The sequence below is a fragment of the Abramis brama genome (assembly GCF_963993115.1).
Source record: "Abramis brama genome assembly, chromosome: 14".
NCBI classification, from domain to species: Eukaryota; Metazoa; Chordata; class Actinopteri; order Cypriniformes; family Leuciscidae; genus Abramis; species Abramis brama.
In genome coordinates, this window is record NC_139976.1 from 18,095,746 (window position 1) to 18,119,956 (window position 24,211).

At 37.0% G+C, this 24,211-nt stretch overlaps 2 protein-coding genes and 1 long non-coding RNA gene across 3 annotated transcripts in view; all 3 read left to right on the top strand.

The window, feature by feature from the left end:
- Positions 1-870: 870 nt before the first annotated feature.
- LOC311095706 lies at positions 871-2,712 on the top strand. The gene is made up of 2 exons (XR_014608888.1): positions 871-1,461; positions 1,624-2,712. It is a non-coding gene; the product is annotated as an uncharacterized lncRNA (long non-coding RNA).
- A 390-nt stretch (positions 2,713-3,102) lies between these two features.
- tnfrsf17 (TNF receptor superfamily member 17) lies at positions 3,103-4,845 on the top strand. The gene is made up of 3 exons (XM_084134383.1): positions 3,103-3,364; positions 3,906-4,046; positions 4,318-4,845. Exons 1-3 carry the CDS (start codon positions 3,211-3,213, stop codon positions 4,557-4,559), a joined length of 537 nt encoding a protein of 178 aa, XP_083990509.1. The 5' UTR covers positions 3,103-3,210; the 3' UTR covers positions 4,560-4,845.
- Positions 4,846-5,337: 492 nt separating this feature from the next.
- The window catches only part of snx29 (sorting nexin 29), a 128,124-nt gene continuing 109,250 nt past the window's right edge, over positions 5,338-24,211 (top strand). Inside the window, exons 1-11 of the mRNA XM_084134381.1 lie at positions 5,338-5,709; positions 6,762-6,826; positions 7,413-7,465; positions 7,590-7,714; positions 10,260-10,440; positions 12,689-12,759; positions 12,873-13,127; positions 13,463-13,817; positions 16,694-16,818; positions 17,032-17,125; positions 17,212-17,294. Coding sequence (XP_083990507.1) covers positions 5,703-5,709; positions 6,762-6,826; positions 7,413-7,465; positions 7,590-7,714; positions 10,260-10,440; positions 12,689-12,759; positions 12,873-13,127; positions 13,463-13,817; positions 16,694-16,818; positions 17,032-17,125; positions 17,212-17,294 — 1,414 coding nt within the window. The 5' untranslated portion in view covers positions 5,338-5,702. The remainder of the gene's footprint in view (positions 5,710-6,761; positions 6,827-7,412; positions 7,466-7,589; positions 7,715-10,259; positions 10,441-12,688; positions 12,760-12,872; positions 13,128-13,462; positions 13,818-16,693; positions 16,819-17,031; positions 17,126-17,211; positions 17,295-24,211) is intronic.

A 24,211-nucleotide genomic window follows, 5' to 3' on the forward strand; every position in this document is an offset into this window, starting at 1 on the left:
TTTTTGAAGCTATCAACGTTTAGATGATATTGTTAAAGAGATAGCTCGGCCACAACTGAAAACTGTGTATTTGCACTCATACTGTTTCAAAACCACATTGACTGACTTCTGTGGAACAAAGATACTTTAAGAAATGTCTTGTAAGGTCCATCCAATGGAGATGAACCAAAGCCAACATTTATCATCTTTTGTGTTCCCCTGTAAGTCAGTTTTGGATTGACATGAGGGTGAGTAAGTGACAGAATTTTCATTTTTGGGTGAACTATCTATTTCAGAAAGATATGTATTTTTAACTGCGGATTGTACAAAGTGAGTGACGTTCGCTTCTGTGTATTTGTTTGACCGTCAGGATGTGCTCTGTGTCTCAGTGTGATTTAAGTGAAGATTTGACTACAAACAGTTTCAATTCCAGTTCGGGACCCTGTACTCAGAGACCCCAGTTGTTGGACTTACTACCACAAACCCATCTTCATCTTGACCATTAGTGGGCTCGCATTGAGTGCTGGTTTGGTGGTCATCCTCAGCTCTAGTGGATTAATTGGTAGTAAGCCTAGAGACTGTGAATGATGAAGTGGGCCCGTTGTGTCTTTCAGTTGGGCTGATGTTTGCTGTGCTCAGTGTGGTCTGGACATTGAACATAAAAGAAATCGTGAAACGCAAAAGGCAGATGATCTAGAATTAGATAAAAGACGTCACATGAAAAACTTGCATGCAAATATTATTTTGACTTGTCAGTGCATGACTTATCTTGTTTTATCTTCAGGTTTGTGATCCTGATAAAGTATTCTGATAAAAGCATTGGTTTACAGCTGAACATCAAGGTTTATTCACTTTAGTGTACTTTGAACATCATCTGTACAGGTGTGCGTCATGCGCAGTGTGTACTTTTAGCACAGTAGTTTTCTTTAGATGGATCTGAATAGACGAGCTGGTGTCTAGCTATACGTTTCAATAAAAAGGGACACTAATATAAAATTACGGATATGGAGAAAAAGCATCCAGGAGTTGGACGTTGTAAATGTGCCTTTTGGTTTGCTGTTTTTCATGACATTTTTGGACTTTTTGTCCTCCTGGCTGGGGTGTTTTGGGACATCTTTTTCCATGACTTTTTAATATACGCTGGAGCTGTGATCATTTTCCTGAGTCTCATCTGGTGGGTGTTTTGGTACACTGGGAATATTGAAGTGCCTCCTGAAGAGCTGGAGGATGACATTGCTCAGTACAAACGCACTAAAGGAATTTCAGGCGTTATGCGTAAAGTCTCAAGCAGGCTCTCCAACGGACTGAGGAATTCCCTCAGGAGAAATGGAAGAATCAACACTCAGCCTGGAGGCTCTCATGAAAACCGCACGGCCAGAGCAGATCAACCTGTTACCATTGCCATGAGCTCCTATCTGAATACACAGCCAACTGAGACGACCAACCACCTGAACCGAGATCCTTTAGTGATATAACATACAGGTAATACTAATAATACCCTATGAAAGGTGTTTTAAAGAATACAAACTTGTATAATGCAATGGAAACCAGCTATCTATCATGTTATCATCTATAAGCATGATCTTTTTTTATTTTCGTCCAACATGCGACTTTGTTAATCATTTGTAGCATTCTGGTCTTTAGGTGGAATCCTATTGGCCAGGACAGAGAATCAAATAAGACTTATCTTTTGTACCACACAGCAAACTTTGCTCAACTTTCAGTGTCAGGCTCTGATTTGCATCTGTATTCCCAGAGTGCTCTGAGGGAAGACCCTCCTCTTCACAACTGCATTCATGCCGCTTAGAAATGACTTGGACCTTTAGAAGTGCTTTATAGATCGTCAGTGTTCTTCGGCTACGTCCATGTATAATTGTTCATAATATAAATATATTTAAAGATTGTTCTTTTAATCCAACTGAACTAAAATATTTTTTTATTATTTAATATAATATGGTAATGTTTTACTATATGATGGCTTTTTGTTAACATTAGTTGGCTAGTAAATTAATTAAGAATGAATAATACTTCACAGCATTTGTTAATCAATGGTAATTTTAACATTTACTAATACATTTTAAAAAAACAAAGTTGTATTTAACATTTGTGGTAACACTTTACAATAACGCTTTATTAGTTAACATTAGTTAAATACATTAGTTAACATGAACTAAGAATGAACAATTCTACAGCATTTATTAATCTAAGTTATTGTTAGTCTCAACATTTACTAATACATTATTACAATCAATTAACATTAGGTAATGCACTGTGAACAAACAATGAAAAGCTGGATTTATTAACTAACGTTACCAAAGATGAATAAATATTGTAACAAATGTATTGCTAATTGTTAGTTCATGTTAGTTAATACATAAATGTAAACGAATGAAACCTTATTGTAAAGTGTTACCACATTTGTTAATGCAATGTGAATTAACATGAACAAACAATTAGACTTTTACCAACTAACATCAAAAAAGATTAATAAATGCTTTGATATATTGCTAATTGTTAGTTAGCTAATGCATTACTTATTGTTAACTTATACTGATAATATTATATAACATGCTAATCAAATATGTTTGATTGTTATTTGCTGGTTGTGTATTTGTGAATTGTTTACTAATATGTTGAAAATATGTCTAATAAGCAGTTCTTGGTTTTCTGTGTTTCAGGATAACATTATTTTATGTATACAGAACATTGCAATTAAAATAATTTTAGAACATGTATTAGTCTATTATAGTTTTATTTGAAAAAGAAGAACAAGGTCACTTCATTTCTAAAAAGCAAGGTTTTAAAAGGGGGTTTTCCCAGCGATGCCATGGAAAAAACATTTTTATTTCCCCAAAGAAACAACAATTTTTTTTCTGAGTGTGAATAAAATTTTAATAATCAGAAGAACCTGTATTTTCCCCAGCCTTTTGTGCATTGAAAAGGTTCCACTGATATTAAAGGTTCTTCTGAATTTTTAAGAGTCTATTAAGATTAAACAAATGGTAGTATAAATAGTTATTTAACTAAACAAAAGTAGAAATGTGGTTGATGAGAATAGTTCAGTTTTTGTCATGAAAAATATCTGACTAAAATTTAAACCGATCCCGAATGTAAAAGACAAAGGTGTCGATGGCTCAGGGACATCCCCTTCCTAAGACATATTTACATACTAGGCTTCATAAAATGTTGACTCTTGTGTAAGTTCAGTGACTTCCAACACCTCAGTGGAAGATGATTCTCTTTATATGGCTGCTTTACATGATTATTTGTGCTGAGGGAAAATGTGCAAAGAATTCTTATTACGATGGACTTCTTGAGGAGTGTCAACATTGCTCCATTAGATGCAACTCCCCACCAAACATTTGCAAAACATTTTGTACCTCAAGTAAGTATTGTTTTATTTCTGATTTAAAACTTTTTGACATTAGACTTAGAACAAGCACATTACATAATTTAATGGATAGACATAACAGTAACAGTTATGGTAAGTTTACATACTCTTGCAGAATCAATAAGTTGTAAAATTTTTAAAACTGAGATTCAACCTGCCCTGAAAAGGCTATATAACATTATTTAATGTTCAATATATGTGTATATATTCAATATAATATATTCTACAAGACTCATTATACACACATTATCTTGTTGTGTATAAAGAATCAAGGGTAGGCCTATGTAGGCCTATTATTTTGTCTTGTGAAGTAATATATACACATATAAATGCATAAACATATCTGTTCAATGGCTTCATCAGAGGAGTACAAAAAAATGCAATAGTCTCCAGTTATTTAAATATCAAACTCTTTGAAAATTCTGCAAAAGGTATGAAAACGTAACTTTCCTTAAAATAACTGTATCAAAGTCCACAATGTATGTCTTATTATGATGTCGGTCTCTTATTCAGTGCCTTATTGTGTCCTTTTCAGTACCAGATAATGAAGTTGAAAACAATCAAAACATTCGTTTCATTTTGATCGTGTTTTTTGTGTTCCTGGGAGCTTTCACTGCACTGACCATTATTCTGCGAGTTATACGCAGAAAAACCTGTAAGCCCATCATCATGAAAGGTATATTGCTGAAAGAATTTTGATATGTTATGAATTTAGCCAATTTGGTTCAAATTTTAGAACATTGTGCATGCATTTGCTTAGTTTACAGGGCTTGATTTCATGTTGTATGACATTACATATTATTCTGTTGTAATGTAATACAGATTATTTTCATTTTAAATGCATTGTAAATGATATATCGAACTATATATACTAGTAGCCAGTATCTTATAATGACATTACTTGTGTGGCAAACAAATCCTTATGAAGTCAATGAAATATCACACAGCGATAGGTCAAGAACAAAAGACATCTGACAGTGAGAGAGGTTCGGATGTCACAGAGCAATCTGAAGATACGGATGAAGCTACGACTGATTTCCCAGATGGATTGAACCAACATCACTACAATTCCAACCTGCCTCTTCCCTCCACTGAGGAAGGCACCACATTGCTGGTTACCGCAAAGACAGTACAAGCTTACCAGTGTACACCTGTCATATATGGAGGAGGCCGGATTGAACTTGTATAACAGCAGCAGACTCTGAAAACTCTGCACCATTACTCTGTCCAGACTGGATCAAATTCTCATTGTAATATGAAATGGACAGCTGGATGCACTAATAATGAACACAGGATGGCATTTGACTGTCAAAAGAGAACATCTATGTTATTTAGGTGTAAAATATCAGTGAATGTAAACCATTTTCAACATGCTTTGTCCAAATGTTTTATGTCTCAGTTTCACTATATTCATCAATGCAAAACCAGTACAAATGTATGCTGTATCTTTGTTAAATTAAAATGTGTTAGCCTAACTTCAGTTGTAGTCTTATTATATAAGTATATGTAAATATACTTCAAGACAGAAAAAAATGAATAGTTCACCCATGAAAATGAAATTCTGCCATTATTTACTCACCCTTATGTTTTTCCCCTCCCAAACCCTGTTAGCCTATGCCTTTTCTCTCTCTCTCTCTCAAAAAGATCTGCACAATATTCTCAGTCACCATTCACTTTCACTCTATGGAAAAAATATGCAATGATGAGAAGGCGACGGAGGTTGTAAGTTCCTAACATTTCCTTTTGTATTTCACAGAGGAAAGACAATCATAGACAACAACACGAGGGTGAGTAGGCTAAATAATGACAGTTTTCATTTTTTGGGTGAACCGTCCCTTTAAATCAGACTTTCAAACTTGTCAGCGACCACTGTTGAACGACTTCTAAATAATTTTATTTCTGTATATATTTTTGTAGCCTATTATAGTTTTTACCCACGTGACAATGTTGCTGTCACGTGACACCGAGTCAATGTCATGTGACTGACACGAGCGCTGTGCAGTGGCATTAGCGCGCTCTCGTTAGCACAACGATACAAGAGCTTATCTGGGTAGAAACAGTTAACTTATGCTGGACAATGAATCCTTGCGAGACTCCATAAACAACGTCTTCATAGTTGTGATGCATTAAACGGCTTTAAAGTGCTAGTGTTGTCTGAGCTAGGCCTCGGTTATACTGTACGGCTTAACTGCTCTGCAAATGAAACTATGGAGAACGATTCAAAATGTAAACAATGCTGTTAAATGTCACTTGGGATTAGTCTGAAACTTTTAGGGACCGACTCAACTGCGATTCATGTCGCTTGCCAAACCGTTTAATCGGGAATTTCAGAATGAACGGTGAGTTGCAAATGTGAGGTGAACTATTCCTGCTGTTAAATTGTTTAACGTTATTTGTTTGCAACACATTTAATTGTTATCCAATACTATTGTTTTTAGGTAGTCTGAGGTCTGTGTCACTGCGGTGGGAATATGTAAATCCTAGAATATGTCATACACTTTAAAAACAAGTGAATTATAGGACCAACATGTGATTACAGGCAATCGGGCTTTCTACAGTAGCTGGATCTAACGTTACTTACTTAGTTCTTTATCTACAGTTTTGACAGGTCATGTCAGATGTGTGTCTGCATTTTAAGACTGATGTTTCCAAACACTGTATATCAGATTCAAGGAGCATAACTCACTGTTAAATAGTCAAATGCTTAAGAGTTTATGATTGGATCATTATTGCAGTGATTTATTATGTTTAATTGATGGAGTGTGTAGCTTTTCATATCTTAAACAACCATGTAGGAAGACAGATCATGGCCATATTCCAGGATGACAATGTCAAGATTCATCAGGCTCTAACTGTGAAAGAATGGTTGGGAGGGAGCATGAAAAATCATTTTCACACATGAAACTGAAAGTCTTTGGGATTTGCAGAGACTTTACAGAGTGATGGACTCTTACAATACAAGATCTTGACCAGCAATTGATGCATCTCTTGATGGAAATAAATGTATATAAATGTGATGTTATTTCCATCAAGCGGTGCATCAATTTTAACATGCTAGAAACATAATAATGTCTGCAATAATGATGCAGTCATAAGCATTCATCACTCTTAAGCATTTGCCTATTTAAATCCAAACAGCATATACATACATAGTGATTCAATGTATATGTGTGTGTGTGTGTATGTGTGTGTGTGTGAAGAAGGGATCATATTAATATACTCAGATTGACAGTGCCTACACCACTGAGAACTGCTGCATGATCTGTTTCTGTGCAGTCACATAACATAATGTTAATCATTGATAAACATTTCATGCACTGTGATTTTGATGTGTTTATTGTTAAGTGAGATATATTTAACCAGTAATATTTCATGACACTGTACCTTACAGGCACGCAGCAAAATGACCTGAAAAGACAAAACCTTTTAGAGAGACTTCTTGATGCAGTTAAACAGGTAAGGTGACATTGACTTGTTTAATTGACTATTAAAAACTTGTTTGTGCAAAACACTTCCTCTTTGACAATGCTGGCTTCAAACAATGAGGAAATAAGTTTCTATAAAACAGGCCAGGGGTGACAATTAATGACATCATTTATCACTTTTTTTGCATGATGTTTGCTCAGTGTCTGTAATATCATACAGCTATCTGTTTTAATCTGTTGGGCTAGAAAGAAGTATGAAATCGTTTAGATTTTTTTTATTGTCAGGATGCCTTTCGTGAACGAGCACTGCACTGCTACATCATGCCCTTTCAACTCGAGCCATGTTATTATATTTTGAATGCAGGAAATTGTTTATCTTTCTCCCATTCACCAGCTGTTGTATTTAGTGAGCTTAGTAAAAATGGCAGATCAGATTCTTAAATATTAATAATATTTATCCAGGTGCTCATGAAGGTACTGCAGCAATCCTTGAAAAAGATATATAATGCATATAAAAGTTTAACATTTCCAACTGTTTGAATGATGTTAAGTATTTTGCAATAAAATAATGTTAAAGTCTGACCATCCCTTGCTTTATACAATTATTATCTTCTCAGTGCCAAATTCGCTTTGGTGGCAGGAAGGAGATTGCCTCAGATTCTGATAGCAGGTGGGAAGAATACTTCATCCAAATATTATCCGTTTATGTTATAAATCTGAAATGGTTTGATAAGATTATGCTGAATCTTATTTTATTTTGCTGATCTTTGTCCTCCTTTGCGGTTTGTTTTCAGAGTCATATGCCTGTGTGCCCAGTTTGAAGCGGTACTTCAACACGGCTTGAGGAAAGGTCGCGGTTTAGCCCTCACCGCAGCTGCCATTAAACATGCTGCTGGATTTAGCAGTAAAACTGAAGCAGGTACCTTGTTTTCTGCCATTCAGCTTTTGACCAGCCATATTAATCAATGTATGATTCTCAGAAAGAAGAACAGTGAAAAGAAGTGTTTTTCCAAGCGTTCACTCTGTGAACTCTTTGCGCTACTTAATGAGTTTGTCTTAGTTGGTACCCCTTAGAGACATTGCCGGAGAGATTTCCCTAGTAACAAAGAACACATGTGGTGTTATGGGTTGTCCATAGAGGAAACAGATGCATATGAGTACTCATACAGGAAAACCAGGTGCTGATACTGTTTATGAAACCAGATGGTTATGCAACAAGCCTTGTAAAAATGGCAAAAAAGAGAAACAAGGTTTTTCTGAGGTTAGTCTCTGCACCTGCTGTGGTTTTGAGCTGTTTAAAATTAACAGCAGAACTAAGAGTGATACTATGAATCAATGCTGACAGTGAGTACTTTTAGTCTTTGTAGAGTAGAAAGTTCATTGCCATCCAGAAAATAGTGGGAAATTTTGAGTGATGTTATAAGATTCTGAGATATCATAAATAATGTACTCGATGAACTCTAGTCGAAACTGAACATGGTCGAAGAAATTCACTGCTGAATGAGTTCATGCATAAACTATTGTCAAGTTTTATCTTGAGGATGTATTTTCCCCTCTATTACATATATATAATAGAGGGGGGGGAAATCCTCTAGATAAAACTTGACACTATATATATATATATATATATATATATATATATATATATATATATATATATATATATATATATATATATATATATATAATAAATAAATATACACACACACACATTAATACTTTCATTCAGGTAGGATGCATTGGATTGATCAAAAGTGACAGTAAAAGCATTTATAATGTTACAAAACATTTCAGTTTCAAGTAAATGTTGTTTATTTTCTGTTTTCAACATTTATAATAATAAATATTTCTTGAGCCCCAAATCAGCATATTATAATTATTTCTGAAGGATCACGTGACACTGAAGACTGGAGTAATAATGACTGTTTCTTTTTCATTACAGGAATAAAAGACATTTGAAAAAAATTTCATATATATCAAAATAATTTTGTATTTTGTATTTTTGATCAAATAAATGCAGCCTTGGCGAGCATTAAAAAAAACTTCTTTCAAAGTGAAAAAAAACCTCACTGAGTCATACTAATTAAATGGTATTAAATATGTAAATAATATTTAGCCATTGTTTCCCGTTGATGCCATCCCGCCACCCCCACAGCTTCATAATGTATTTGACGTTGGCTTTTGCATCATTTGGTTTGGCATTTGTCAAACCAACTGAAACCAAAAGCATCTATATATTCTGTTGCCCTAGACTGGTTAAACCCATCCCGATCTGCTAGCGATTTGATTTTGCCCTGCAGCTCAGGCTGGAAACCTGTACATTTTTCTATCCTGCTTCCGTTACAAATCTGCAGCGACCAATCACAAACTGGCTTATCCACCTGGCGCGCTATTGGCTCTCGCATGACCGTCAATCCAATTCCTTTTAACCTCTCGACGATGTTCAATGGCTTCTTTAGTTTAGCAAACAAATCGCTCGAGTGGGTGTAAATACCACTCACTTTCATGTTTTTTTTTTTTTTGCACAACCTGCAAAAATCGCTCAATGCCATTGCTGCTTCTGCAAACCGCTGATCAATGCTACGAACCAACACGTTTGCTGACGTTTCCTGCCTGGAGTTTTCGTGTCGCTCAAAGTACGTCACCCGGATCGTTGGTCTGATTGGTTGAAGGACTATCCAATTGCCTACAAAGTCATTTGAACTATTCCCGTTGATCACGCCTCGTGTGCAGTAGAAAATACAGAGCAGACTCCCCAGACTAATGTTCAATCTTAAAAGATTGAGCTTGGTCTGGTGATAGCCAGACTACTGTTCCCCCCACAATCTCACAAAATCCCATGGCAAACACTTTTAGCTGTTATTAATAATGTTTTAAGTTAATAAGTAAGTTAAGTTATTTACATTATTATTTTGCTAGTAAAATGATCACATCAGAACCCACAACCACTTAGTTTCCAGCCGAGTATGTCTAGACGAGTCTAGACGAGTATGACTACCTGAGCCCTAAGTGGCCATTTGAAAACATCTGAAACATTTAACATTTGAAAAATTGTTACAAACAGACAACTGAACAAGTTCAATGTCAGACTAGAAAAATGTTCTTTTGATCCAAACTGAGGCTAAAACCAGCAATGGATAAAAAAGAAAAAGAAAAAAAATACAAAATGTCCAAAGGAATATGAATACAGAAAGAAAAGTTTAACTGGTCTTCTACTCAGTGTTGTGATTTATTTTTTTTTAGTATTATTTTTTTTGTTGCAGTGAAAACATTTATTTTAATTTTCTTTTCTCTCAACCATGAGGATTTTCAGAATAAGTATCGCTGACCTTTTCTTTACCTCCTAAATTCTGATTCACAAAATGACCTCCTTATATAACTTCTGTGATATTATCTATCTCTATTCTCTATAATGGGGAACTGAGAACTGAGGCAGTTCAAACGGACTCTCTTGTGTGTTTCAGAGCTGACGTTCTGGTTTTATGTGAAGGAGCACCTCAACCGCCATGAGTTGCAGCGCTTCTACTCTCTGCGGAATATCACATCTGAGCTGGGCCGGGGACGGGCATGGCTTCGCTGTGCTCTGAACGAACACTCGCTAGAGCGTTATCTACACATGTTGCTGGCAGATAGTGCCCGCCTTGGGTAAAGACACCCATGATTCTTGGTTTTGGATGTTTTTGGATGTTTTTGGATTGCTTTTTTTGTTTATTGTCCTTGTTGTTTTTCGTTACATATCAGTAAAGCCCTGTTTACACCGCCAGTGACACATGATCCAATTCATTTTAATAGAGAACTGGCTAGTGATGGGAAGTTCGGTAGAATATAATTAAAATCTTACATTTTAACTTAATAGCCAAATTCCCCAACACTTCTGCTTTAGCAAATGTTGATCACATTTCGAATAAGAAAAACTATAATGCCGCAAAGGCCAAATGATGAGAAACAGAATTGGTTAATTCATTGCTTAGCAGTCTATTAGTTCCTCCCCTCCCGATCAGAGTCGTTCGTTCTATTGTCATGCCACATTCCCATAGTATAGGCTGAAGCTATGCAGTCTGTAACGTAAACAGAAATGATTAGGTCACCTTAGAGCAGGGTTCACCAATCTCAGTCCTGGAGGGCCGCTGTCCTGCAGAGTTTAGCTCCAACCCCAATTAAACACACCTGAACCAGCTAATCAAGGTCTCACTAGGCATACTAGAAACTTTCAAACAGGTGTGTTGGAGCTGGTGGGAGCTAAACTCTGCAGGGACAGCGGCCCTCCAGGACCGAGATTGGTGAACCCTGCCTTAGAGTCACTGCAATTTTTTTATTTTTTTTTATTTTACAGCGCCACCACATGGCCAGTCGCCACGTTCTTATTCACATAACCATAGACTGAGCCCATACACAGATTTAAAAAAAATTTGTGACCATCAAATCCGAGACATGCGTCCTGTTCTGTTCGAGCCAAGGGTTCCAATGATACAAGACACTTGAGTCTGCAACGGGCGGTTTTGGAGTTACTTTTGACCGTCGGGCTAATCAGGGCCAGCCTTGATGATGTCTTCTAAAGTCTTCAGGTCCGAATCGTTCGACAGCTAACTCTTCATTACCACATTCAGTGTTATGGAAAAGAACCATCATAACAGAAATTCACAAATGTATTAATTGTTAGAAATTTGAGACCAGAAACGCATCACTGAACTGTAAGAGTAAAAAAGAAAAAACGAACTATGCGCTTGTTTGTAACCTTACAAACCTCCCTTTACTCTTACAGTTGGGAATTATTAACTAATTTCTGCATCCAATACGGCTGTCACGTCACGTAACAAAAGAACAAACGACTCAGACCCGAAGATTCGGGAGGCTAACTAATCATTTTTCAGGGGCAGACTGCAACGCCTTAGCCTATGGGGCTGTCACGTGATGAACGAATGACTCGGACCCGGTGGCTGCGTTCGAAATCGCATACTCTTTTGAGTAGTTACTTATTTTTAATAAGTAATTACTTCACGACCGTCAAAAAAAAAAAAGTTCTATATGGTAGGAATGTAATCCGGACTTTCCTACATTCGCCATGTTGTCATTATCATGTGACCTACTGTACCAGTGCCAGTTGCGTCACTTCACTGCTATCCACAAATCCTTTTCCATGGCCTCATGGGATAGGAAAGTGTTTATCGTATGCACACTTCAGAATCTCGGGTCATCCTGGTGCTTTTTGCCTACTCTTTTATGAGTACTGTGAATTCGGACATATTTTTTTTTGTCACATACACTTTTCGCCAACTATATAGTAGGGAAGTATGGGATTTTGGATGCTGCCAAAGACTTTCCTGTACAGAACCCATAGGATGTTGCATGTGCGGACAACGCAAAATGAATGAATCACTCTCTGAGACAACTCGTTGTTCCCGAGACATTAAAGATTTGTTCGAATCGTTCATGATCAGCCCATCACTGGTGATTTCTGGCGACACGAGCGAAGTGATCGTTGAACTTTATGCAAATCAAGAGAGGAGTTGAGTGAGTCAGTGGAGCGCATGTTATCCATCAGTCACTACATCCTGTAGTATATTGTTGGCGACAAGATGGAGAAGTTAATTTTAGCAGTTAACAACTTCCTGGACCTCATCCAGCCACAGCTCCTGCATCAGACAGTGTTACTCGCTGTGCTCCCTCCAAGCCTGAATGGTATTGTGAACCCAGATAGACTGACATTTTCGCCTCTTATAAATAGCTGTGATGACAAAGAGCATTTGCTGTTTCTCTTTAATATTAAGCATTTTATGTACTGATTCCATTTATATTTAGTCTTTTCCCTCCAAAGTCTCTGGCGGTGTGAACGGGGCTCAAGACTTCTAACTTGTGTGAAAATAAATTGTTCATATTTCTCCCTCATATATAGTGCCTTCTATGAAGACTGGGCTTTTGTCCTGGATGAGGAGAGAGCCAGTATGCTGCCCACTATGGCTGCAGGTGATATTACAATAAGATATTTGCCATTTGCTTCTGTTAGTTAGCATAACGTTATAAAGTGTAGCAAGGCATCCTTCCTTGTGCAAGTGTCAATTCAGTGTATGTGTCATCAGGGCTCAATTCCATCCTGTTTGCCATCAACATTGACAACACGGACCTAAATGGCCAGGCCCGTGGGGGGCCGTCTGTCTCCCACCTGCTTAAGGAGTCCACACAGGGCATGAGCAGTTTGTGGAAAGAGTCTACTCAAGGTGTCAGCACACTTCTGCGGGAAATCGGCACTGCCACTGCGGTGGTTCCTGGTTTCATCCCTCGCTCCGATGCTCCATCAGACCCACTGCCTGTCTTGCCCCGCAGCACTTCTGCAGGTTCTTGAGTCACATACTATAACAGAATTACACATGCACTGGCAAAAATGTTACTTTTGGGGGTACAATAGCTTGTCACTGTGGTTGTAACATTAAAGAGACAACTTTGTACCTTATTACTACTCTAAGGTACAAATATGCACCTTGACTGCCATGCTGTTGTATCCTTAAAGATATGATTTGTGCTCTTTTTTTTCTTTTCTTTTTTTTGTGAGAGTGTGTTTTATTTCCTGTTCTTCTTCTAATAAATATTACTATAGTATATTCAATTGATGATTGAGATTCAGTTGCCATTGTTTAGTTACCCTTATATTATTGTTTTAATTGCATTTTAGATTCCGGTTTAAGAAAAGAGCGTAGACGTAAAAAGAAGATCACAAACATAATCTCGTTTGACGATGACGTGGGTGCGGAAGATGAGGACGAGGCTGGTGAGGACGTTGTGAGGAGTCTCAGGAAGAGTACGATGGGTCATATGAGTTCTGAGGAGGCTCTGGACCCTCCGGACTCTACCTCTCCCATTCATAACGGCCTGACTGAGCCTGGGATTGTGAGCTGGGGCGAAACGCCCACACAGAATGGAGTGCTGCCCGATACCAAGAGCATTGACAATGAGGAGGAGGAAGAGGATGACATTTATGGAAAGAGCAGGCGGGAGCCCCCACAAGAGGATCATGGGAATGGGGAGCGGTGAGTTTACTTAAAGGCTGTTCCTGAAATCGCCCCCTATACCATTAAATAGGGCACTGTTTGAGGGGACAGCCATTTGTAGTGGTGTCCGAAACCATAGTGGACATTGAGTGCACTCATTCAATCTGATAATGCACCTCAATAACGGGTGTACAGCTGATCTACACTCAATGGCCAGAGATTACCCATAATGCACTGTGAGGGTCATGCTGAATAAATTCCCGGGTCTCGCCAGAAGATGGCGCCCGCAGCTGAATTATTCATCCACCCATTTTCCAAACCGCTGGTCCAATGTGGGTACAGCGTAATATCATACAGGTATAATTTCCTTTTTTATTGATTATTCAGTTGTTTAATTAAGGTTTATACATGCTAGTTTCCATGACAGAATTCAAGAAAATCTTTTCATTACTACTGGAGCTGCCAGTTTGCTACATTTCAAATGATTATTAAACGGCAAGCACAAACTATTCACATTCAGTGTCCGAATTCGCTCACTCGTTTTCATTCAATACTTCAAGTGGACTGTATTAGCGGAGTAATGTAGGGAATAGTGAATGAGGGTGATATAGAGGGCAATTTCAAACAGCTAAAGTCTTGCTTTAATTGTTGAAATAGTGAATCTCACTATTGCCTATAGTTATGTATATGATATTGCATTTCTGTCAACAGATCATCCTAAATATTACACAATGCACCTGTAATAAATATCAGGATGTAGTGAGACTTCAACTGAATTGACAATTAAAAATCGCTTTATTAACTTTTATAATTACACTTTATTTTAATGTGTCTTTGTTACACTTCACATGTACACTACCATTCAAAAGTTTATAGATAATGTTTTAAAAGAAATGAATATTAATCAAAAGTGACAGACATTTATAATGTTAGTAATAGTAGTTAAGTTGGTAATAGCGAGTAAATACATTTATAATGTTACAAAGAAATTTTATTTTAATATAAAAGCTGTTCTTTTGAACTTTCTATTCATCAAAGAATCCTGAGAAAAATGTATCACAATTTTCACAAAAATCTGCACAACTTCAAAACTACATATTAAGCTGCACAACTCTATATTTCTAAATATTACTATTTTACTTTTTTAACCAATAAATGCATCCTTGGGTGAGCTTAAGAGACATTTACAATTTGTATTTACAATACAACATAATTGCAAGCAACTAACACTAAACCCTAACCCTATAGTAAGTACATGCTGTAAAATAATATTTAGGACTTGTGGAATTACATTGTAACAAAGAAACAATAAAATAAGGGGTTACATTTTATTTTAAGGTGTCTTTGTTAGACTAATTATACAATTAAAGCAACACTATGTAACTTTTCGACCTTCATAATATATTTCCAAAACCCTTGTGATGGTACATGGACTTACAATAGGTTGAATGACACGTCTGCCATAGCCTGACGGGGTCTGTATCGCTTTTACTGGCACTATGTAACTTCGGGGTTCGGGTAGTAACCCGAGCACAAAAAGAACTACAAAATTCGACTGCTTTACGGCATACGTCACTTCCCCCACCACTTCGTCAAATTTGGACGCGAGAGGCCAACCAGCGTTTGTTTTTCCGGCTTTCATGCGTATGTTTTTGGGGGTGTTTACACCTGGCCACTTCATGCATTTTCTCAATTCGGATAGCTATCCGATCGTGAAAAGACCAGGTGTAAATGTCCTCCGAAACGCATTCAAGACGGATTTGAAACCGATCGCTCAAAACCACTTCAGGAGGAGGTCTGAGACGCATTCCAGATGAAACTGGACAAGTGTAAAAATGCATCTGGTTGTTGAAACCACATATGCAAATTGTACTCCTCCCAAAAATGCTAAAAAAATAAATAAATACACGCGTTATAGGCTATATGTAATGTGATAGCCAGATATGACGACGCTACTGGAATCACCGCAGATGAGCAGCTGAGTAAGTTATGTATTCATCAAGCCAACGTGCAAACTATCGCAAATCAAAGTGAAAGTAAGTCGCAGACGCTTAACACACAATCATCATCATTAAAAGTAAATAAATGAAATGATCTTACCAGGGCTGTTGCTGCTCTCTCTTATTGCGGTCTCTGATTTTGAAAATGTAGCTGATGATCAATAAAATGCCGCTCGTATCTGTTGCTTTCAGTGACGTGCACTCCAATAAACATGCATATATATCACGGGAATTGAAGATCGGATTTAAATCCGTTTCGCAAAAACACATTAATGTGACCAGGTGTAAATGGAATCGTTTTGATATATCAGATAGCTATCCGATCTGAGAAAACGCATGAAGTGGCCAGGTGTAAACAGCCCCATGGCCAAAGCAGCAACGGACAAAAAAAAAAAGTCAGAAGTAGGCTAACTAGCCTAATGACTGCAGGCTGACGTGAGCTATGCGATCTTTTGGCGCTTGAAAAAAAAAAAACCCATGAAATTATATTAATATGACATGCTGAAATATATGCCACTGTACCTGGGTTGAAGACATTTCACACGCAACGCAGGCTGTCTGCCCAAGACGTGAGAACTCCTTCTGCAGAGTTTGGGTAACGGCTTGTCAACAAATGCAGGTGTTAACCATGTAACCATGACAGATTTTACGACAGTAGTAGAAGACAATACTGTTTCCCAACTGTAGGGGGAGCCCGAGAGCAAAAGTTACTTAGTGTTGCTTTAAGTACTGAGTAATATTAAGTAACTATGTGTACTTAGTATAGGGTTAGGATTAGGGTTTGGTTTAGGGTTAGTTGCATGTAATTATGCATAATTTATAGTTATAGTAACTACATGTAACATATGTAACAGTGACACTGTAAAATGAAGTGTTACCAAATAAGGTTTGATTACAACATTCTGTTTTGCATAGGATGGTTGTGGGGAGTTTATCCAGTGTTTCTACGTGGAGTCCAAGGCAAATCATCACAGATAATGACAATGACAACTCGCACATTCTCATACCTCTGGCCTCCAGCAAGCCCTACACACAACAAGGTCAGACCCACATCCTGTCAGACACTGTGCTCATTCAGGGACATCTTGCTGTGTTTTCATGTTCTTGTCCACATAGATGTGGCTGGCATTTTTGTCTTCTGATTGTTCAAACGGATGAGTTTAACTTAAATGTAGCACTATTTAATTGAGTGTGTAATGTGTGAGTACAATCCTGGCATAGAGAAATAGAGAATGCTATTTTTGTACTTTCAGCTGGTAGTTCAGTTGAAAATGTCGGATTTCATGGACAGAAGGAGAGCTCAAGCCCACCAACTGACAGTGAAAAACAAAGCCAACTCCAATTTAGGTATCCGATACAAAAGAACACTTTTTTTTTTAATGAGATTTTCTTTGAAGACTAATGCTTATTGTCTGTGTTATTGTCTGTCTTAGCATGGAGCCCGACTCACCAGCGCAGGTTTCTCCTGTGACCAGTGTTCTGCCGACCCCTGGCCTTCCCGAGTCCATGACCATTGGTGAGTCGACCTAAGATATCATTGTCCAGAGATTTGATCTTTATTTTTTATTTTTTTATTTTTTGAAAGTTACAACTTTGCTGGAACATTGTTTATACTAAATTTAAAGGGATAGTTCACCCTAAAATAATTGTCATTTGTACTTGTCATTGAATAATCTTATCTTCACACAGCTCTTTTCAATAAAACCATTAAGCTCCAAAAAGAGAGAACATTTACACTTCTGTTTCAAAGTTTGGGGTCAGTAAGATTAAAAAAAAGAAATTAATACTTTTATTCAGCAAAAAAGCAATAAATTGATCAAAAGTGATATTATAGACTTTTACATTGTTACAGAAGGTTACCATTTCATGAAAAAAAGTATCATGGTTCCACAAAAATGTTAACATGTACAACTGTTTTTTTTTTTAATGTTGATAATAATAAGAAAGGTTTCTTTAGCTAAATCAGCATATTAGAATGGTTTCTGAAGGTTCATGACTGCTAAAAAATTCAGCTTTGATTCATTTCATGCCAGCTCTGAAAATTCCTGTTTAAATTCCATCACAGGAACAAATTATTTTAAAATGCTTTAAAAAAGAGGTTATTTTAAATTGTAATAATATTTCACAATATTACTGTTTAAATAAGTGCAGCCTTGGTGAGCATAAGCAACTTCTTTAAAAAGCATTAAAAAAATCTTACTGACCCCCACATTTTGAATGGTAGTTGAATGGTGTCGTGTGCCTCGTCCTATGTCTTCTGAAGCCATACGAATAGTTTGTTACCTTTGGTCACTATGAACTCTGTTGTATGAATGGATGAAGCTGGATGAAGATTCTTCAAAAATTATTTTTTGGTTTCTACAACATACTGTTTTGGAACAACATGAAGGTCAATCAGTAATGATTATTAATATTGTGAATATCTGTAATGACAGAACATTAATTTTTGAGTGAACTGTTTCTTTAACTATACGTTTTACATATTTTTGCATACTTCATCTAAACAAAGGATATAGGCCTTTGAGGATTTGTGCTGTGGACAGATGGCATCATTGAGGTAATTTGCCTTGACTACAGCTCTGTTGTCTAGTGGTTTGGTGCAGATCTGAGACCGTTTTAATCATTGTTTAAATATTGGCCATATGACTTTGCCTTTGACAAGATGACTTTGAAACTGTCAATTATGATGGTAATCTATCACTTTAGCGTCTTTGTGCTCTGGACACATGCTACACTTGTAAGCGCAGACATTATTCTGGACTTCTATGGGATTAGATGGGATATCTGTTCTTTTCATCCCCTGCATACTTCCTCTTTCCAGATGAGGGCAATGTTGGTTCAGTGTAAAAAACTCTCATCTTTCTCTCTCTCTCTCTCTCTCTCTCTCTCTCTCTCTCTCTCTCTCTCTCTGTCTTTTGTCTGGACAAAACACAACTTTGAGATGGGGCTGGAGGTGACTGATCCAGTTTTACTTCAGCTTTCAAAAATAAAAAGGAGAAAAGATGAAAGCAAGAAAATATTCCATGCAGAGTGCCGGAATCTGCTTGTGCTCTCAGACATGAGTAAAATTCAATTTCAGATCAAACATGGTTTTCTCAGTATGCCTTAATAACCTATATTAAATCCCATTTGATTATGGATATAACGAACATTACCTTCAGTGCTTGAAAATGCTGTTTTCTCCTTCATTTTTTTTCTCAGATAGCTTTTTCACCTGGATCCATCATATTTATGTGCCTTTTTAGTTATTTAGTGCTATATAATGGGGTTTTTGTTAAAGGGTTAGTTCACCCAAAAATGAAAATTCTGTCAGTATTTACTCACCCTCATGTTGTTCCAACCCCGTAAGACTTTCATTCATCTTCGGAACACAAATGAAGATATTTTTGATGAAATCTGAGAGCTGGCTCACTCCTTCATAGGCTGCTGGGTAATCAACATCTGCCATCCCAGAAAAGTTAGTAAAGACATCGTTAAAATAGTCCAAGTGACTTTTTTTCTTCTGTGTCGGCCTCTGGGTGAGTTCACGTAGTATAACAGCGCAGCGCTTCTGTGTTGTACGTCAGAACCTAGGCTCACTGAAATTACATGGCAGCCTATGAAGGAGTGAGCCAGCTCTCAGATTTCATCAAAAATATCTTCATTTGTGTTCAGAAGATGAACGAAAGTCTTACGGGGTTGGAACAACATGAGGGTGAGAAATTACTGACAGAATTTTCTTTTTTGGGTGAACTAACCCTTCATCGTAGTTTGCTAATATGCAAAAAACAGCTATAAGACATTCTTAAACGGATACTCCACTTAAAAATTAAATATTCTGTTGTCATTTACTCACATTCATGTCATTACTGTCTTCTGTGAAAAATAAAAGACAATATTTAGTGAACCAAAACTGTTTGGTTTCCACTATTCTTCAAATTATCATCTTTCATGTTCCACAGAAGAAAGATAGTCATACAGGTTTGGTTTGGAATGACGTGAGGGTAAATGATGATAGAAATATATATATTTTGAGTAAACTGTAACTAAGTTGATTTCCTAAAACATGTTTTACGACATTGGCAACATTGTCTTAAATGATAGCAATATCTGTTTGTCCAACCAATGGCAGACGAGCGTTCTGATCGCGAAAACCTTTTTGTACAGTATGTTGCATCCGCTGATGCGAATGAGAAAAGATGGCGCCTGTGGATGGTCTGCCGTCCGTCGCGCCTCCTCTCCCTCTTTTCCTGCTTTCTACTGTTTCTTTGCTCCGAAATTGTTGTGCATTTTTGATGTATGATCATCAAACGTTGCTGGATATTCGAACCTCTGTTCTTGCTGCCAGAAAGGCCGACGCGGAACATTTCAGTGGCAAACCTCTGAGACTTGCTTATTAAGACAAGCTTGTAGAAAAACAGGGAACAGTTGTGGATTAGTCTTCTGGGAACAGTTGTGATTAATACTATGAACAAACCCATCTTACGTGGCTTGCGAGTGAGTGGGAAAAGAATTGAATGAAAAGGGTAAGAAGTGCAGCTCGACTGTAATCTGTTGGTTTTGTTACAAGACAGAAGACAGCAAAGTTTCAATTGCTTGTTTTGGTGCGCTTTCTCACAAAATGTCTGAGAACGATCTCATGTCAGGTCTAAAACCACCAATTTTTGAACCTGTTTCTCTGCTAACCACTTGTGAGTAAATTAAAGAAATATACCAGTAAATAAAAAATATATAGTTGAAAAGAATATTTTATTTATATGTATTTTCAGCCAATCAGAATCATGAATATTTATATTCTTGTCTATTTAGTCCAAGTCTATTTAAGCCCATGATGTAATACCAATTTTAGCATTTTTATGAACAGTACTTTTTTTGTTGTTGCTGTTTATCATATATATTATAAGTAACAACTAAAATAACCTTCCCATTTTAAAGGTACACTGTTATTTTTTTGTTCAAAATTACTACATTTTGTCAACTTGATTGTCAACACTATGGTAAGCCTCTTATAAGTGTTTATATTTTAGACCTGTCAGGATGGTTTTAGCAGGAAATTGCATACATATATCATATGTTGCCAGTGTGTGTCTTGTCATATCCATATAAAGTTGCTCCGGCTACTGCATAGGATAGTTGACAAAATGAGTGAGAAAGGTTGACATGGAGCACTCTAAATCTCGAAACTCTGGGGAATCACTTCTTCTTCTTTTGTTTTAAATCGCTGAACATAGGAGAGTCTGCTGGCAAAAAGAAAACGCGACAGGGTTCATAATAAACCAAAAATCAACATTGCATTGCCTACTGGGGGATTTAATTTTTTTTTACTGTTAGAGAGCCAAAAGTTACATGTACCTTTAACTTGTGTTTAAAGTATCATGTTGTGAGATCAGTATAGTGTATCGAACCAATTTGTGACATGAGTGTATCGTAACACCCCTACTTGTAACACAAAACTTCAGGTTGAATCCCAAGTAGGGGTGACCCCAATGCGCTTTTTGAGCAGACTCTTAATCTCAGGTGTCTCCAGAGGGAATCTCCATGCAGATAAAACAGCGTAAATAGCCTTTGATGAAAAGCCTATGTGCTAAATATGAATCAATGTCAGGTGTCTCAGACTGCTGTCTGTGAACCTTACTTTCTGGGAAGCAAGTCAAAGCTTTGCCTCCTGTTCCTGCCTGCTTCCTCTCAGGATTACAAACATACTTGGACCGCCTCACTCTGGTGTGTTTCTCCTCCTCCAGATGAGGGGCTCTGGGAGCGGGAGTGGGCTCATCCGCAAGAATTCTCCTCCAGATCCCTCTCCAGCGCTCACACACATACACACACACACACACATGCTACTGCGGTCCAGTGTAGCATAACTGTGACAACCACGTACTGCATTTAAAATCCTTTGTGTGGGTGAAAACAGCCCTAAACAGTTTGTTTGATTTGTTCTGTTAAATATAGTGCTATGTAAATAATTCTTGTACTGTAATTCATTTGAAACAGTCCAGTAAGCACACAGGACTAGGCAGCCAATACTAACAGTCTTTATTAGAAAACACCAATCATTCTTATCAGTCAGTTGTGGCATTGAGTGGAATGAATAGGTCATACATGGAATATTAGCAATATTTTGCTGATGTTCTTAGGGAATATCGTGAATTTCATGATAATGTTAAAAGTTAAGCTCATATAGAGGTAAGCCAATTTCACTCCCCTTGAAAAGCAGCTGATAGTTTGCTGCTTTCAAATTCTCCCTTGAATATTTTTATGATCATTCTGTGAAGAGCGGCAAATATTTCTATTTCTATTTTTTGCAGCGTTGAGCATTGTAGCCAATCACAGACATGTCTGTTGAGCGCATTAACATAATGATAAATCAGACGTTTTTGTTATTCAGAATCCCCTCAATGCTGCTCAAAACGCCTGAGTTTTTGTTTAAAGTGAGATCGTAGAATGAGCTCATTAATTCTTTCATTACAACCAACAAAGTGTAAAGATGATGTAAATATGAGATTGATTATGCAGCGTAGACAGGGTTTTTTGTTTAAAAGGGGAGCAACAGTGCGGAACTCAGTGAGATTGCGCTGAACTGAAGTGATTGACAACTTCAGTGATTATAGAGGCAGTGCTCTTTGCTCACTTTCGGAATATAACAATTTGAAGAAAAGTTTTATTTTTAGGGCTGCTGACATGCTGAAAATTTTTGGGAGTGACAAACGTATTTAAGTGCAGAACAGAATCTGAAAGTGCAGTGATTGACAGTGAAAACCATAGAAACAATAAAGTCCTTTGTTCTTCATTTTATTGCTAACTTTTCACTTGACCTTTTTAATGTTTGCTTAACTGAAAATTATTTGAGGGAAACATGCTGTCTTTGATGTTTATTTACTTATTAGCATTAATAATGAACTATTTAAATTTTATATTTTTAATTTTCATATAGTTAAATAGTTCCAATAGTTTTTGCTATACAGAAATTGGTACAGAGAACCGTGAAATTTTACTTGCATTGGTGCCGTCTAGGGGTAGGTGACCATATTCTTATTTAAAGATATGAACATTTTTATTTCTCGGTAACGCGAAATAAGACGTGAAAGAGAACTGAACTCGCGATCGCATCCTGAGAGACGTGCTTTTTCCTTGTGTCAGTCATTGAGTTCTGTTTCACTGCTTATTGTGCTTAATAACACTTTTTAACACTGAGCGCATCCTAAATTCACGATCACCTTCTAAGCGAGGCAGCTTTCTGTGTGCGCCAGTCAGCATGAGCATCCTTTTCAGGATATTGTGCTTTAACTCTTTTTATATTGCACTTATGGTATAGTTCTTTTTTTTAACATCAAGCACTTCCCGCTCTTTATATTGTCATTCATGCATTTCATCACTCTGAAGTGTCAGTACTGCTTTATTTTTACAACCATGATATAGCAAAATCTCTAACGATAGACATCTTTACCATGGTAATGATGTATATTGTCAGACAGCCAAGTTGAGCGTAATGCTAATGTTCAATGATAAAGAAGTTGAGGACGCCATCTTCAATAAAGTTCTGTGGCTCGGGGTCCCTTATTCACCTCTTGAGATCTTTTTGTTACAGTTTTGAGTATTAATTTACATATTACTTTTAATTATGAGTACTTTTGTATGATTTTTTGATTATTTTGGAGTTTGTCTTGGTTCAGGTTTTATTACTTGAATTGATGTGTTTTTTGCCTTTTGGGTTTGTTTGTTCCTCAAGGGTCGTTAAATGTTTTTGTTGAGAGGAGTAATTGCTAATTTTCAAGAGTTGCTTTTTGCCTCAGGATCGTTTCTTTAATTTACTTTTTCATTTGGGAATATATTTAGCATTCCTATCCCTGTATGTGGTTTTTTTCTTTTTTAATGTGTAAAACTCCCATCCCAACAACTCATGTCCTGAGTGTATCACTTTTGCCAGCTTTACTATACAAACCACACAGAAAAATGACTCAAAACAAATGTAGTCCTTTTCTTGTAACCATTTTCTGGAAATAGTTTTTAAAGGGACATTGCACACAAGTTTACTGAAGCGCTTTCTGACTACGCCCATGGCTACCAAATGGATCTCTGGTGGCCTGATAAGCTTTTTCTCTTAGAGACGCAATAATTGAGCTATATCGCTGTGCCAATGTTGTTGCTTCTAAAAATAATAATAATAATAATAAAAAATAAAAAAATAGCAAAGACTTTCAACAAAGACTCTTTGACTTACTTTTGCTGAGAGTACTTTAAACTTGTTAAATGTGGATCAGGCTAGCCAGGTTTATATAGATGGCTCCGTCCAAGCCTGCGGTTCCTCTGAGATTCATTAAATGATAATGGACTGATAGGAGTGTTCAGACTTTGTCTTTTGGAGTCGTGTTGTTGGGGTTATCTAGGTTACCCAGTGCCAGGTTATCCAGCTTTGTGAGTGCAATGACAACAAAGACTCTCTCTCTCTGTCCTCTT